This window comes from Salmo salar, chromosome 15 (assembly GCF_965601325.2).
Source record: "Salmo salar chromosome 15, fSalSal1, whole genome shotgun sequence".
Lineage (NCBI taxonomy): Eukaryota > Metazoa > Chordata > Actinopteri > Salmoniformes > Salmonidae > Salmo > Salmo salar.
This window is the reverse complement of record NC_138305.1, coordinates 68,047,822-68,065,876: the sequence shown is the minus strand read 5'-3', so window position 1 is coordinate 68,065,876 and position 18,055 is coordinate 68,047,822. Positions and strand designations below refer to the sequence as shown.

The window sequence follows — 18,055 nt, the reverse complement described above, 5'->3', positions numbered from 1 at the left end:
AGGCGACCGGAAACATGACCGAATACAAACAGTCTAGCAATTCCCTCCGCAAGGCAGTCAAACAAGCTAAGCGTCAGTATAGATACAAAGTAGAGTCACAATTCAACGGCTCAAACACGAGACATATGTGGCAGGGACTACAGTCAATCATGGATTACAAAAAGAAAACCAGCTCCATCTCAGACACCGACGTCTTGCTCCCAGACAAATGAAACAACTTCTTTGCTCGCTTTGAAGACAATATAGTACCACTGACATGGCCAGCTACCAAAGCCTGTGGGCTCTCCTTCACCGTGGCCAATGTGAGTAAAACATTTAAACTTGTTAACCCTCGTAAGGCTGTTGGCCCAGACGGCATCCCTAGCTGCGTTCTCAGAGCATGCCAGACCAGCTGGCTGGTATGTTTACGAACATATTCAATCAATCCCTATCCCAGTCTGCTGTGCCCACATGCTTTAAGAGGGCCACCATTGTTCCCGTCCCCAAGAAAGCTAAGGTAATTGAGCTAAACGACTATTGCCCCGTAGGACTCACTTCTGTCATCATAAAGTGCTTTGAGAGACTATTCAAGGATCATATCACGTCCACCCTACCTGATACACTAGACCCACTCCAATTTGCCTACCGCCCCAATAGGTCCACAGATGATGTAATCGCAATCACACTGCACACTGCCCTAACCAATTTGGACAAGAGGAATACCTATGTAAGAATGCTGTTCATTGACTACAGCTCAGCATTTAACACCATAGTACCCTCCAAACACGTCATTGTGCAACTGTGTACTGGACTTTCTGACGGACCGCCCCCAGGTGGTGAGGGTAGGAAACAACATCTCCACCCCGCTGATCCTCAACACTGGGGCCCCTCAAGGGTGCGTTCTCAGCCCTCACCTGTACTCCCTATTCACCCATGACTGAGTGACCATGCACACCTCCAACTCAATCATCAAGTTTGCGGACGACACTAAAGTGGTAGGCTTGATTACCAACAACGACGAGACGGCCAACAGGGAGGAGGTGAGGGCCCTCGGAGTGTGGTGTCAGGAAAACAACCTCACACTCAACGTCAACAAAACAAAGGAGATGATCGTGGACTTCAGGAAACAGCAGAGGGAGCATCCCCCTATCCACATCGACGGGACAGTAGTGGAGAAGGTGGAAAGTTTTAAGTTTCTCGGCGTACACATCACGGACAAACTGAAATGGTCCACCCACACAGACAGCGTGGTGAAGAAGGCGCAACAGTTGTAAAGTAGGTCTGATCTTGTATGGTAAATCATGCGTTATTCATTAATGCACCATAATTTTCACACAGGCACTATAGACTAGACCCACGCTTATTATACATGCACACTGCCTCATGAATATTCATGAGCCTTCACCCAACCATCAGTATCAATCGGGCGCTGGACTTAGTGATTAATTATTACACAGCGCTAATGAGGAGCATGTTCTTCTTTCACCAGGGATTTTGCTTTGCTCTGAATATGTAATGTTATCTGTAAGCTAAGCTAATAATGGCATGAAGTCGTATTAGATGAATAATGGAGAGTAAAAAAGAACAATTGGTTGATTGTGTTAAAGTGATGAGTCAAATTACTAAGATGTTTTCGGAGTTTACATTTCGAACTCTTCTCTCACACACACACCACACACAATAACAGAATCAGAGAGAGCACACTGCGCAGCTGAACTCACACTCATTCTCAAAGTCAATGCATTCATGCACAAAACTGATAACTACAGAGAACAGATTGCACATGCTCTCTATCAAAGTCACACACACATACACTAGCGTTCGAAAGTTTGGGGTCACTTAGAAATGTCCTTGTTTTTGAAAGAAAATCACATTTTTTTGTCCATTAAAATAACATCAAATTGATCAGAAATACAGTGTAGACATTGTTAATGTTGTAAATGACTATTGTAGCTGGAAACGGCAGATTTTTATATGGAATATCTACATAGGTGTACAGAGGCCCATTATCAGCAACCATCACTCCTGTGTTCCAATGGCATGCTGTGTTAGCTTATCCAAGTTTATAATTTTAATAGGCCAATTGATCATTAGAAAACCCTTTTGCAATTATGTTAGCACATCTGAAAACTGTACTTCTGATTAAAGAAGCAATAAAACTGGCCAATGGTAGTGTACATTCAGAGTAAGCACCACACACCCCTTTGCTGAGTATCTCCTTACTGTAAAGCTTTTATGTTGCCTAACCGTCAGACTCAGGTTTCCTGCATTTGTCAGATAAGGGCTGGCTGGCTGGGATGGGTAGTGATGGGGGACGGCAAGGGAAGGTTCATGGGTGGTGGTAGGGGAGTTGATCGAGTCTACCGGAGGGGGAGGAAGGGGTGTGGAGGAGGACAGACAGGGGGACGGAGAGGGACGGTGAGGACACAGGCTTGCCGCTCTGCAGGGCATATCTGATCCTGTTGGCTTTGAGCCTGTCAGTCTGTCACTGCAGGAGGAGGGGGCAGGGAGAGATCTCTGACTCGTTTACTGTGCCTTCCTGTGTCAGAGCTTTTGTCACCATCTGGGAGATAAGTGTGGTGCTCTCGCTGTGGTGCAATCAGAACTGGCAGACAGGCACCCTGTGGCCCGACGCCCATAGAGAAACCTGGCGCCTAGATACACACACACACACACACACACACACACACACACACACACACACACACACACACACACACACACACACACACACACACACACACACACACACACACACACACACACACACACACCACACACACACAGTGTATACATGCTGAGCGAGGCTAGATGGGTGCACATACTTATCCAGCCAGATTGGCTGTATTAAAACACTCGCACAAAAGCCAAAAATATGGTTCACTGACAATATTTCTTATTTTTTGTCCCTTTCCATCCCTCTCTCCTCTTCTCCCTCTGTCCCTGTAATTCACTCCTACAGAACAGCCAGGTGGTGGAGCTGCAACGGACCAGTCTGCGTGATGACATCAAGGAGTATAAGTTCCGGGAGGCACGTCTGCTGCAGGACTACACAGAGCTGGAGGAGGAGAACATCTCCCTGCAGAAACAGGTCTCCATGCTCAAACAGACCCAGGTAAGGATTAACACAACTACACTGTGAGAGGGGGGAGGTAGTGAGACTCGGGGTGGGGCACGGGGGATGGTAGGAGAACAGGAAAGGGAACATGTTCCTGCAGAAACAGGTCTCCATGCTCAAACAGACCCAGGTAAGGATTAACACAACTACACTGTGAGAGGGGGGAGGTAGTGAGACTCGGGGTGGGGCACGGGGGATGGTAGGAGAACAGGAAAGGGAACATGTTCCTGCAGAAACAGGTCTCCATGCTCAAACAGACCCAGGTAAGGATTAACACAACTACACTGTGAGAGGGGGGAGGTAGTGAGACTCGGGGTGGGGCACGGGGGATGGTAGGAGAACAGGAAAGGGAACATGTTCCTGCAGAAACAGGTCTCCATGCTCAAACAGACCCAGGTAAGGATTAACACAACTACACTGTGAGAGGGGGGAGGTAGTGAGACTCGGGGTGGGGCACGGGGGATGGTAGGAGAACAGGAAAGGGAACATGTTCCTGCAGAAACAGGTCTCCATGCTCAAACAGACCCAGGTAAGGATTAACACAACTACACTGTGAGAGGGGGGAGGTAGTGAGACTCGGGGTGGGGCACGGGGGATGGTAGGAGAACAGGAAAGGGAACATGTTCCTGCAGAAACAGGTCTCCATGCTCAAACAGACCCAGGTAAGGATTAACACAACTACACTGTGAGAGGGGGGAGGTAGTGAGACTCGGGGTGGGGCACGGGGGATGGTAGGAGAACAGGAAAGGGAACATGTTCCTGCAGAAACAGGTCTCCATGCTCAAACAGACCCAGGTAAGGATTAACACAACTACACTGTGAGAGGGGGGAGGTAGTGAGACTCGGGGTGGGGCACGGGGGATGGTAGGAGAACAGGAAAGGGAACATGTTCCTGCAGAAACAGGTCTCCATGCTCAAACAGACCCAGGTAAGGATTAACACAACTACACTGTGAGAGGGGGGAGGTAGTGAGACTCGGGGTGGGGCACGGGGGATGGTAGGAGAACAGGAAAGGGAACATGTTCCTGCAGAAACAGGTCTCCATGCTCAAACAGACCCAGGTAAGGATTAACACAACTACACTGTGAGAGGGGGGAGGTAGTGAGACTCGGGGTGGGGCACGGGGGATGGTAGGAGAACAGGAAAGGGAACATGTTCCTGCAGAAACAGGTCTCCATGCTCAAACAGACCCAGGTAAGGATTAACACAACTACACTGTGAGAGGGGGGAGGTAGTGAGACTCGGGGTGGGGCACGGGGGATGGTAGGAGAACAGGAAAGGGAACATGTTCCTGCAGAAACAGGTCTCCATGCTCAAACAGACCCAGGTAAGGATTAACACAACTACACTGTGAGAGGGGGGAGGTAGTGAGACTCGGGGTGGGGCACGGGGGATGGTAGGAGAACAGGAAAGGGAACATGTTCCTGCAGAAACAGGTCTCCATGCTCAAACAGACCCAGGTAAGGATTAACACAACTACACTGTGAGAGGGGGGAGGTAGTGAGACTCGGGGTGGGGCACGGGGGATGGTAGGAGAACAGGAAAGGGAACATGTTCCTGCAGAAACAGGTCTCCATGCTCAAACAGACCCAGGTAAGGATTAACACAACTACACTGTGAGAGGGGGGAGGTAGTGAGACTCGGGGTGGGGCACGGGGGATGGTAGGAGAACAGGAAAGGGAACATGTTCCTGCAGAAACAGGTCTCCATGCTCAAACAGACCCAGGTAAGGATTAACACAACTACACTGTGAGAGGGGGGAGGTAGTGAGACTCGGGGTGGGGCACGGGGGATGGTAGGAGAACAGGAAAGGGAACATGTTCCTGCAGAAACAGGTCTCCATGCTCAAACAGACCCAGGTAAGGATTAACACAACTACACTGTGAGAGGGGGGAGGTAGTGAGACTCGGGGTGGGGCACGGGGGATGGTAGGAGAACAGGAAAGGGAACATGTTCCTGCAGAAACAGGTCTCCATGCTCAAACAGACCCAGGTAAGGATTAACACAACTACACTGTGAGAGGGGGGAGGTAGTGAGACTCGGGGTGGGGCACGGGGGATGGTAGGAGAACAGGAAAGGGAACATGTTCCTTCAGAAACAGGTCTCCATGCTCAAACAGACCCAGGTAAGGATTAACACAACTACACTGTGAGAGGGGGGAGGTAGTGAGACTCGGGGTGGGGCACGGGGGATGGTAGGAGAACAGGAAAGGGAACATGTTCCTTCAGAAACAGGTCTCCATGCTCAAACAGACCCAGGTAAGGATTAACACAACTACACTGTGAGAGGGGGGAGGTAGTGAGACTCGGGGTGGGGCACGGGGGATGGTAGGAGAACAGGAAAGGGAACATGTTCCTGCAGAAACAGGTCTCCATGCTCAAACAGACCCAGGTAAGGATTAACACAACTACACTGTGAGAGGGGGGAGGTAGTGAGACTCGGGGTGGGGCACGGGGGATGGTAGGAGAACAGGAAAGGGAACATGTTCCTTCAGAAACAGGTCTCCTTGCTCAAACAGAGGATTAGGGTGGGGCTAGATGGAATGGGGAATGGGAAGGAAAATTAGAAAAGATCAACCCACCTTTTATATGTACTCCCTCACTTCTGCAGGCTACTCCTCCACTCACACTTCATTATGAACCCCTCCTCACTACAATTATCTGCATTTAGCTGAAACTGCTCATTAGGCTCAGTTAACCCAATAGCTGCAGGCTCTCTGAACCAAGGCATTGCACTACTGTCTACTACACATCCCAGTCTATGTGCAACCCCCAGTTTTCCATGTTCACACACCATAGACCTCTACCTGTATTATCCAGTTTCTGCTGCCACAGCCCAAACAAGCCCTGGAATACACTGATTTAATTCAGATTAGAGAAACCACGCTCAGATGTAATAAAGAGATTAGGCTTTATGTGGAGACCTATTTGCGCCCGGAGAGAGCGGGAGCAACTTGATTGTAACACAGTTTAAATGGTGTGTTTCTGATAGCTAGCTTTCCCTCTCCGTAGACCACAGAGACACAAAGAGAGAGAGAGAGACACAGAGTTGCAAAGCAAATACTCTGATTTTCATTCACACTGATGGCAAGAGTAAAACCAGACACGAAATATAAGAGAATCTACAAATAGGGGATTTCCTTTTGAAATAGATTTTTATGTGGGAACTGCTAACACTCTCCATCTGCCCTATATGAAGGGATTATGTTTGTTAAATTTAGAGGAATGAATTTAAAACAAAGACCTGTAGGATATAGTTTTAATTGGCCAATTACAGTACCAAATCCTATTTAGATGAAAAGACAACAAAAAAGGCAATTTTGCACTTTTAAAAGCCCTCATTTTATGGTGACAAAATTAGTTGATTAAACCAGTATGGCATCCTATTTGCATTTCTCTCATATAAGCCCCCGCCCTTCTGCTTTGACACATTCTTGTCTGTCCCGCCCCTACAGGTGGAGTTTGAGGGTCTGAAGCACGAGATTCGTCGTCTGGAGGAGGATACCCAGTTCCTGAACAGCCAATTGGAGGACGCCATCCGCCTGAAGGAGATTGCAGAGCGACAGCTAGGGGAAGCGCTGGAGACCATCAAGACTGAGCGCGAGCACAAGGCCGCCCTGAGGAAAGAGCTCTCCCACTACATGAGCATAGGAGACTCTATGTACCACAGGTACACACACAATCAAAGTCACACCTCATGCATCCACCAAAGCCTTAGACAAAATAATATAGTATGAACTGTTATGAGAATAACAGTGAACTTCATGTTTTCATGTTCTGGTACTCTCCCTCTCACCAGTCCCCTCAGCATCTCTCTGGATGGACTCAAGTTCAGCGATGACGCTGCCACGGAACCCAACAACGACGAAGCTCTCCATGGTTACGAGAACGGCTTCAGCAAGCTGGCCAACGCCATTGCTGAGGACAACCGTGCGTTTGCGCACAAGAAGGGTGACCTGTTCCGTCCCGTCCCCAGCCTGGTAGATGACCTGCTGAGTGAACTGAACATCTCTGAGATCCAGAAACTCAAACAGCAGCTGCTGCAGGTATGTAGCTACACCCTACAAACCGTTCATTCATTGAGTATGATAGGGTTAACAGTGAGGTATATCCAGCTGCTGCAGCTTTAACCATAGTAGGTCATTCATTCAGTGACTCTGTTTACACGGTGTATGATATGAATGACACCAAGGTTTGAAATATACAATACACATTGATACTCAAATAATGTTCAAAACTAACTTTGATAGCCACGTGGGTCCAGTGGTTCTTTTGGCCAGGCTGCACGCCTCTGAATCCTGTTAGGGGGAGCAAATCCTGTAGGACACACCCCCAGGATGTCACACACACACATACACACACCCATCACAGTGTTAGGCCATCTGTCAGAACATCAGAACGCCTCAACTGTCTCCATGGTTACCAGTGTGTGTACTGATTGGATACCTGTGGGTGAAAAGACTAAAGACCTTAGGACCTGGGTCTTCCTACCCCAAACACAATTATGTTTTAATGTTGTCCCAGGGTTGCCTAGATGTTACCATAGTATTGCTTTAGTTTAAGTACCGTGACATTTAACCTGTTCTGGTCCTTTGGTACTGAATCTCGTGGGCAGCAGCAGGTGTTAGTGTTCAGCATTAAGCCAAAATAGTGTACACCAGCCCTCTGGATCTTTTCTCCATTGGCAGTCCATTCCACAGATCACTGGCGGGAATTGCAACAGGGAAACCCAAACCTTTTTACTCAGTAATTCAGCTGCTCCAATGCTCTTCCCTTTCTCCTCGTCCTATCGATCACAGACTGAATAATCGCTCGCAGCAGGTCACCCTACTCCTCAGTTGCAGTAGAATCCATACCCCCACTGTGCAATCAGATCCAAAATGGCTTGGCATTACCAACAAGTTTGTCAAGGTCATCAACGAGAATTAGGGAGGGGGACAGATTAGGTGGAGAAGGGGGGGTGGGTTATGTCAAGTGGTATTCTTAGTGTCAATATCATCACATAATTATGTTTTTATATACTGTGCTTAAAGATACAGTATGCTGAGAGCTAAAAGTACCTTCCTATACCTATCTTGGCTAGTATTCTAAATAGATATTAATTAAACCATGTTCTCTTTTTAAGTCCTGTCATTGATCACTCATTCATCACAGCTGAATAATAGATTAATGTAAACAGGAATGTGATACTAATTATTGGCACACACCGAGCCTCTTAAAATAGCTCTGTGCTGCTGAGGCCTGCACTGCTCTGTGTGAGCACTTATGTGTGTAAGTGGACCCTGGTCCCTCTGCCAACAAAGAATTGAACCCAGTCCAGACTTCTCCAAGGTCACCTAGGCTCTGAATTGGCAGTTCTCTCCTTGCCCTCTAATGCTGTGGTTGGTTGGGCACAGAGACACACTGCCTTTGGTAACATACTGCAGCCCCCTCAGTTAGCCCCGAAAACCTCCAGAGATGTTATACTGCAGCCACCTCAGTTAGCCCCTAAAACGTCCAGAGATGTTATTTGGAAAAACAGCCACCTTTGTCATCCTTTAGGACAATCATATGCATTGGGTAGAGAAGAAGAGGGATAGCCAAACACAATGAAATGGGAAGATTAAACCTGCATAATTATGCCTAAATGGTCATCTGTCTATAATTTCTGTCAGTCTTTTTTCTGTCTGGACACTTGTAACATTACTTAACTTACCAAATGAATACATCTGTCTTATGCGCCGTCTCCCCTTGTCTAGATGGAGCGTGAGAAGGTGTCTCTGATGTCCACGCTGCAGGACTCTCAGAAGCAGCTGGAGCAGGCCCACGGGGCCCTAGAGGAGCACCAGGAGAAGGTCAGCCGCCTCAGCGAGAACCTCAATGCCATCCGGAGGCTCCAGGCCAGCAAGGAGCGCCAGTCAGCCCTGGACAACGAGAAGGAGCGCGACAGTAACGACGATGGAGACTACTACGAGGTGGACATCAACGGACCCGAGATCCTGGAGTGCAAGTACAAGGTAACGGAACATGTATACACACATACACAGATGTTGAAGCTACTGTATTCCTAAAACTCTGGCTATTCCTAACTCTGCCTCTGGTTGTCTCAGGTTGCAGTGTCGGAGGCAGGTGAGCTAAAGGAGGAGTTGAAGACCCTGAAGGCAGAGTACCAGTCCTGTCAGTCACGCTACGAGGAGGAGCGAGGCCGTCTGGAGACTGATGTCACGGCCCTGGGAGAGAAGCTGTCCTCCCTGGAGAAGACCAGCCGTGTGGAGAGAGAGGAGAAGGCCATCCTGGTGAAGGAGCTGCGCAAGGTGAGAAACACCCTCCATGATACAGTGCCCCTAATATCTTAGGCTAGTTCATGTTTTTTTTGTGGTGTTATATTGATGAATGGTTATCTGTAGTCGATTCTTTTCACTTTTCTCCGTGTAGGATTTCTCTCTTCAATGAAATTGTATTAATTGACAAAGTTTCTCTCTTTCTATCTGTAAAGGTGAGTGACGTGGCGGGCGAGTCCCAGGGCAGCCTGAACGTGGCGCAGGACGAGCTGGTCACCTTCAGCGAGGAGCTGGCCACCCTCTACAACCACGTGTGCATGTGCAACAACGAAACTCCCAACCGCATCATGCTCGACTTCTACAAGGAAGGCAAGGGCGGGCGCACGAGTCCCGAAGGTCGCGGCCGCCGCTCCCCCATCCTGCTCACCAAGGGCCTGTTCCCCGTCCCCGATGCTGCCGACAGCGCCTCGTCCCCTGTCTCCTCTTCCCCCTCGCCCCGGGAGCCAATGAACGTGTACAACCTGGTGGCCATCATCCGGGACCAGATCAAGCACCTGCAGCTGGCGGTGGACCGCACCACAGAGCTGTCCCGTCAGAGGGTGGCGTCTCTGGAGCTTGGCGCCGTGGCTGATAAGGACAAGGAGGCCTGCATGGAGGAGATCCTCAAACTCAAGTCCCTGCTCAGCACCAAGAGGGAGCAGATCGCTACACTGAGGACCGTGCTCAAAGCCAACAAACAGGTCAGATACTGAACCTCCATGTTTGTATTTCCCTCCCCTAAGAATCAGTCGGGAGACTGAGGCAGGGAGGTGGCTGTCTAAAGCCTCTTCAGCTGTCGTAGCAAATGCACTGCAGCCAAGATTCATAACAAAACAACATGGAGAGACAGCTGGTGGCTGTGAGTGTTTGTGTGTGTCTGTGTGCTTGTGTCTGTTTCTGTGTGTGTCTACGTGATAGAGTTAAAAAAAGATGATAGCTTACTAAAGCAGACACTCTCTAACAGCCCAGAACCCTAATGTTTGTGTGTCCAGTTGCTGTCAGATCTTTGAAGAGGGTGTGTGTTCCTCAGCTCCTGAATCTGACTCTCAGATAAAAGCCTCTCATAAAGAAACACACCTGTAGTCTTTAAATCCAGCCAGCTCCCCACCGAACTGCTCCCCACTGAACCTTCAAAGGTCACGCACTAAAACAGACTCTAATGACATAAAGCTGCAGGAAAAAGACTCAAAATGACCCATTTTCGTTGGTCTGACCGTTGTTGTGTTGTGTCCCCCCTACAGACGGCTGAGGTGGCGCTGGCCAATCTGAAGAGTAAGTATGAGAACGAGAAGGCCATGGTGACGGAGACCATGATGAAACTGAGGAATGAGCTGAAGGCCCTGAAGGAGGACGCCGCTACCTTCTCCTCACTCCGAGCTATGTTCGCCACACGGTAAGAGGAGTACATTGTCACGCGCCCTGTTTAAAACAAGTTAGGAACTAGTGATGGGAGAAAAAAATCTCTACAGTTACGTATCGCAATATTATATCAATATTTGACTCCCAAGAATCGATTTGTAAAAAAAATCTATTTAAAAAAAGAAGTTGTTTTTGGTACTGTAGGTAGCATAAGCTTGCGCTAGTCAACTGTACCTGCGCCAAAACTCCAGTATTTTTCATCCTTGTTCTCCGTCTCCTTTTTAAATAGTGAGCCAACATGTTTTTAGAACTTTTATTTCCCTGACTGATCAAAACTCATTTTCTCATGCTCTCTCGTCTCTCTGAAACAGACATATAGTGAGCAATATGTTTGGAACACCAAATCGCAATAAAATCGCAGTATCGAATCGCAATACATATAGAATCATGAGAATCACAATACATAGCACATCGGCACCTAAGTATCGTATCGTGAGGTCCCCAGCCCTATTAGGAACACACTATTAGACTCCTAGTTTAGAACACACATTTTAACATGTTATCACATACCTTAGCCACACAGTAAGAGAGTAGTCAGTCACCCATGATCCAAGAACACGCCTTGACACGTGCTCCGTCTATATACTATAACAGATTAATCTGTGCATATGAGATTAGGCTCTCTCGTTCCTTTATGCTTTGTTTGCCACACTACAAGACAAGTACTATACCTACCTAGCTTATCTACAGAAATAAACCCATCATACCAAAAGAAAAGCACTGCATAAAAAAACAATATCATTACAATATGTTTACATACAGTTTATATTGTTTACATACATATGTATGTAGCCTACTAAAACGCTGTCGCCATTGAAATTAAATGGAAAGATTTATTGACCAAAACACCTAGAAGTCCCAGTGTCCATCTGACCACTTTTGCTATGTTAACCTAGCAGTAACACCACAGACACACCATCCTAAGACCACACTCGCGACAACCACAAGGTAAATCTGTGTTTAATACCACATGGTAAGCCATATTTACCATATGCTAACGACGTGAACATAGCATGCTTTTAATAACCGACAGGTTTAATAGGAGTGTTGTTTTTCTTTGTGAATCTGGGCCAGTGGAGGATGGCCATACGACGGACACATCTCTAATCTGTAATAATTACTATGCTGGAGAAGCAGTGTTTTATGACCAGTGACTGCTTATCAGATGGAGGGGCTACGTTAACCCCTTGCTGGCTAAACCTGCTGATTCCCATAAGAAGCAGGCCAAAGGTTCCCCTTATAATCCCTACCTCGACCTGGTCCGGATAACTACCTCAGATACAATGTACTCTAGTTTCACCATAGTCTCACTGTACTTCTTCCTCCTGAAGGAGTGTGTGTTTCTGCTGGGGGTCTATGTTGGTGGGAGTGTGACAATGACTATGAGTGTGTGTGCAATGTGTGTACACTATATACAAGCATGTAGCCCACTGCACATTCTTGTGGTACTTTGTTTGCTCTGTTGTTTTGATGTGGAGCTCAGTTCGTCCTCCCTTCTCCTGCAAACCCTCCCTGAACCAGATGGCAGTGAGGCAGTCTCTCTCTGTCTTTAAGACTCCTCCACTTACAGCAAAGTTCATATCAAGCTGTGCAGAAAGGAGAAGGAGAGGGCAGGAGAGAAGGGAGGGCTGCACTATCCATAGAGAGTGTGCACTCGGCACCCCTCATATTTACAGTGGAGTAATGCTACGGTATATCTGCACTCCCAGTCCATTAGCTGGTCTTATTGAGAAATTCTATGTAACTGTAGTAGCTTATCGATTAACACGGCGGAGAAAACTGTCTTCCTCTGCAAATATGGGTGTGTTTCTGTTGTCATAACGATTTGGTGCAGTGCAGGGCCAGATGGTCTGTTGATGCGGGTGTTAAGCCATCCCTCTGAAGACATGAGAGGAAATCAGCTCTCACTGAGCACCTCAGAGGAAGCCATTTTGAAAATAACTGGCATTCTGCTTAGAATAACTTTCACTGACCAATCAGGGTTTCAAACCAAGTGTTCTTTAAGAGGTACTGGCTATTAGCAGCAGAGCGAGGGTGGTAGATATGATACAGAGGAAAATGGCAGCGCCAGAGAGGCACGCATGTTAAATGTGCCTTTCCCTTGTCCCTCTTTGCTGTCGTAAGAGACTGAAGATGCTCTTAACACAACATAACAAAACAAAACAAAACATAGCTCAACTCTGCTCAGGGGGCCACAGGAAATCCCTCAGTCTTTACCTTGTGTGGTGATTTCTATGTGCCTTAGATATAATTCATGTTCTGTTTTTGCTACCCCCTATATTATGGTTGTCACGAGACCAGTATTGCGATACTACAATGGCAAAAAGCACAAAGCAGACTAAACTCTTTGGTCCTTTAAAAAACCTACTGTATGTAAAGTTTTGTGCTATAGGAAATCCACTTCATGTTTTGTTTCCTTGCCACGATACCGCTGAGTATCGCAATACTGTTATCGTGACAACCCTACCCTATATACTGCACTATAGGGAATAGGGATCCATTTTGGATGCAGCCTCAGTATGTTCTGGGCAGTGTACAGCCTGGGTATTCGTAGTGGTGTTCATTCAGGTCCTTCTGGAACCTGTACGTATTGGTATGCTAATTTTGGCCTATAGAATGATGGTGGGGAAGGAGGGGGGAGGCCTCTTTGAAAGGCTTTAAGAGGCAGAGGGATGTGATTGACCCACGTTTCCCACACTCCCCCTGTTTCTTCCCTCGCTCCCCTCATCCATCCTCACAGCAAAACACAAGGCCCTCTACCCTACAGAGAGAGAGGGAGTCTTTCATTTAAGCTTCTCGACAGGGGCTAATTTGAGTCTTTCTCATGGTTATTCCATCTTTGACATACTCTGTCGACTTAAATGTAGATTTGGGGATTCCTGAGATTTTCAGTGGACTGCCTTAGTTTCGAGTGTGTGGCCTCAGAGTGAGAGAGTTAGAGTGAATGGAGTGGGACTGATTGAATGTGCAAATCTCTGTGTGACTCTTTTGTATAATGCAAGCTCCTAATATGTGTATTCTGTGTCAGTTTGTACATCTCCATCTTGTGTATGTGTGTTGTACTCCAGCTGTGGACTGTGTTATTTAGTTTACAGTAAGACCCAGTCTCTTACATTCTTAAGACCAGTGCTTCATTTGGAAATTGGGAGGTGCCGGGAAAAAGAAGTGAGCAAGAGAGAGGGGTGTGGGGGAGTTCTGAGCTGTAGTCCTTAAATGCTTTCCAGTTTCACTGACTCACCCAATGATGCGCAGCTCACTCGTTGGTGATGGCCGATGCGCTCGTGCCAAAAGCCTCTCTCTCTCTCGTTTTACTTTGTAAAACAATATTTGGAAGTTGATCAAATATTTTGCGTCTTCTCTTTTCAGCAGGAGCCATTCGCTTTCCAACCTTTTTTTTCCCTCGATTGTTTTTTAAATGTTGCGTAAGGCCTGTTTTTTCTGCATGCTGTTTATTCACTGACAGATTTGTAGTGGGTTCCCGACTGTAGGCTATTCGTTGTTATTGGACTACAATCCACAGCCAGGCAATAAAAAAAAAAAAAAGCTATTGATCCTCTGTGGCTAAATTATAGGCCTTATCATTGTGTAGTAGGCTATTCTGAGTGATTAAAACATTTTCTGAACAGACAGTAGTAATTCTATAACTTTGGCAAATGTATTTCAATTTATCATGGGTGCTGCAGTTCCACCAGAACCCTTTGCGCGGGTATGATTCTATAAGGAAATAAATGATGAAGTGCACCGCTGGAGAGTTACAGGCTCATGTTTATCAGAGCAGAGCGGGAGAGAGATCGTAGAAAGTTAATCTCATTCTAGTTATGTGAGAGATACAGTCGTGCTCACACAGCCACGGCCACCCGTTGGTCTCAAACATACAAATATTAGGCCAGGACTTAAAATCAACTTTTTCACATTACGTTTTTTTGTGGGGGCAGGACAATTAACGAAGAGGCAACTCATATGAACGTTGATCGCTTTTATTATCATTTTTACATTTAAAAAAGTGAGAAGGAAAAAATCATGCCACGAAAGTTACCGGATCCGGCCAAATAGATTCCGCACCAAAACAGTTGAAAATGGAGAGGTGCAGGATTGGACTCCAATTAAGCACTGCCTGAACATGCCTGCTCTTAGCAGGCTCTAGGCACTATACATGCAACGAATCAAACAGCCTTCCCCCAGTCAAATTGAACAGGCACACACTCTCATTCTATCTCTTTGTGTTTCTCTGATTCCCATTTTGTTCTTACTTTCATTGTTGGTTATTTTATTCCTTCTTTATCTCCCCTCTCCTCCCTCCTAAATCCTCTCACTCAACCTCCTCCACAATGACCAATGCTGTTCCCACATAGCCAGAGAACAGCTGAGGCGAGTGTGTGTCTGTGTTCACACTCCATGTGACAAACAAATGTGCTGTAGTGCTGTGTTTCTACACAGGAGTCTGCTGAGGGCAGGACGGCTCATAATAACCTTTCCACTTATTCCGCTCCAGCCATTACCACGTGCCCGTCCTCCCCAATTAAGATGCCACCAACCTCCTGTGGTATGTGCCTGTCAGTGTAGTCCATACCCTTCCCTATGAACGTTTCATCGTGTTTCATGCAGTGCGTGGGTGTGGATATGAGTGTATGCTGTGCACGTTATACTCTGAGAGCATGTGTGTGCAGTAAGCCTGTATGTGTCTCGTGACCCGTGGCTACTGTAGATCATCTGAGACATGGAGCCTCTGTTCCACACTACTCTGAATGTGGAGACTGTTCTTCTACAAAGGGCCAGCCGCCACCCAGGGCCATTGTGGCCCTCCAGTCCCTCTCTATCAGGCCAAGAAGGGCCCCATTGTATCCCTTCATCCCTAGAATGGAAGCCCATATTTTTTCCCGGGAAAACCCACGCCCTCTTTCACCCTCCACCCAGCATGGCTGGTCCATCTTAAAGGGCACTGCGACCCCTGGGAACCCCCCCCATTCGCCATCTCACACTGGGTCAAATGAAGCTGCACTGATCCCCTTTGTCTGGGTGTGTCCCCCAGTGGGAGTCCGACTGCACGCCCACGAGGGGGGGCTGGGTTTGTGTTTGTGTATGTGGGGGAGAGGATGTATACATCATGGGGAGCGCCCATGTGCAATAACACAACTCTTCAACGAGCCTATGTGACGTATGAGAAGACGCACTGGGCACAGACATCAGTTCAACTTTCGACTCCTTGTAAAGTCCATGCCCTGATGAATTGAGGCTGTTCTGAGGGCAAAAGGGGGTGCAACTCAATATTAGGAAGGTGTTCCTAATGTCTTTTCCACTCATTGTAGATTGTAATTGACACTTGGAAGTGTAGAGGAAACATTTCAATCCACCAGATAGAACAGGGAGTGTTTTTGTCCCACATTTAGATTCAGAGTAACCTATAATTGCCCTTATATAGACTGTTCTTGTCCTGCAGGTAGGACTGAAGGAGTGTTCTGAGATGCCAGGAATTTCATTCCAATGTGGGTTATGCTGAATGACAGCTGGAAGGCAAGGTGGTGTACTGCACAGATCTCTGCAGAGGTGTGGCTACCATTATCACTGGGGAATGTCATCTCAGATCGCTGTGTCAGCAGGATGGAGACAGGTGGGGGGGGGTGGAGTGACTGCAGGTACCGAGAGTAGATGAGTTTGAAAAAAGGCTAGAGAGAGGCAGACAGAGAAGAGGACATTAAGAGAGGAGGGTGGAGGAAGGATGATGGAGATATAAATGAAGGATGGAGGGAGGATGACAGAGAGATGTAATATGAAGGTGCAGAGAAAGGAAAGAGAGGTAGAGAGAGTGAAGGGCAGAATGATTAATAATGAAAGAGGAAGGGTGTAGCAGGTGGACAGTGATATGAACCCCTGCCTCTACATTCCAGGCAGCATGACCTAGTTTTTTGGATCTGCGTGGAGAGATGGAGAGAGAGAGATGACAGGAGAGTTAATATCTTGTGCTATTTCACACTAACGTGAGAGGCAGAATTGATATTTGATGTTATATTACACTGATGCTAGAGAAAGAGTGGAGAGAGTTGTTTGAGTGATAGTGAGAGGAAGGAAAATCTCAGTTTGGTGAGTATTTCTTCCATACATTTCTTTGCACCTCTCTTGTTTGCTCTCTCCCTTAGCCCACTCCTAAAGTGACGCAGGGGGGGGATCTTGGAGTTGGGTTAAAGCTTTCCTCCTTTGTGTGTGATCTATTATTAACTTACTCTGTGCTCAGACTCCTCATATTGTCATGCAGACAGACGTCCGGGTAGAGCTGCTTTCAACCTCAGCCCTCAGCCTCGCTGTTCATGAATGTTAATTACACCAATAGGGGTTATAGTCAACATCAACACAGCCCACATAAACCCCAACCCCGGGATACATTCAAATGGGATATATGTTCAGCCATTAAACTCTGCGTATATATGCATACTGTGTTTGGATATTAGCAGTACAAAGTGAATCATGCGTAGCTGGGCTTTTAGTGAATAGTAAATACATCTCAACATTTTCTACTGCCCCAGTGCAATACAGATGAGGTCTTAAGTGAGTCTTGTGGGGGTGAAATGAGTTCCTACTGTTCTTACTTGAATAGGATGTTTATAGTGCTGAGCATTAACCAACCTTTTTGTTATTTTTTCACCTACATCTTTCAATTATTTGGATTTAAAACATATTTCCTGCAATTCTACACAGTTTGTCGTAAGGTGCAGAGAAATGTTGCAGTTTTAAAGCAAATGTTCTTGCAATTCAATACATTTTGCCATGTCTAATGTTTATTCATATCATATTTTAGTGACTCGAACATTACGACAAAGTCTATGGGCAAAAAGAACTAGCTAAAAAACATTAGCTAACATGGGATAGTTGATCTGGACATTTCTGACAAGTTATAAATAGCTCTCTAAGGTATGCAATGACTAACATGACTCATGATGAGGAACTGATGATGCACTACCCAATTTAGTAATGTCACCTTGTGCATTCTACTATTACAACAAAGAGTAAGTTCCTTTAAAGTTTGGGAACCACTGGTTTAAGTGATTGATAGTGTTCAGCAGTCATAAAAGTATGCCATATTTACATTGAAAAACTACAAAATTGGGATTTTGTCAGAAGCAGCTCTATTTTGTCAGGAAACAGCTCTATAGAGATGAGGTGATGACTTGAAATAAAACAAATGTAATATACACAACAGCTTAACATTTTTATTAATGTGACGTAATGTCAATAAATTATGGTTAATA

General features: G+C 46.6%; 1 protein-coding gene across 6 annotated transcripts in view; it reads left to right on the top strand.

Moving 5' to 3' along the window:
* The window catches only part of LOC106571893 (protein bicaudal D homolog 2), a 75,724-nt gene that overhangs the window by 50,953 nt on the left and 6,716 nt on the right, over positions 1–18,055 (top strand). For all 6 annotated transcript variants that reach the window (XR_006759223.2, XM_014145432.3, XM_014145430.3 and 3 more), the window contains 7 exons: positions 2,942–3,094; positions 6,552–6,766; positions 6,896–7,142; positions 8,835–9,092; positions 9,186–9,389; positions 9,572–10,096; positions 10,637–10,788. Coding sequence is in view for 5 of the 6 variants with exons in the window: in XM_014145432.3 (XP_014000907.1) it covers positions 2,942–3,094; positions 6,552–6,766; positions 6,896–7,142; positions 8,835–9,092; positions 9,186–9,389; positions 9,572–10,096; positions 10,637–10,788 (1,754 nt within the window). In the remaining variant the exon portion in view is untranslated. The remainder of the gene's footprint in view (positions 1–2,941; positions 3,095–6,551; positions 6,767–6,895; positions 7,143–8,834; positions 9,093–9,185; positions 9,390–9,571; positions 10,097–10,636; positions 10,789–18,055) is intronic.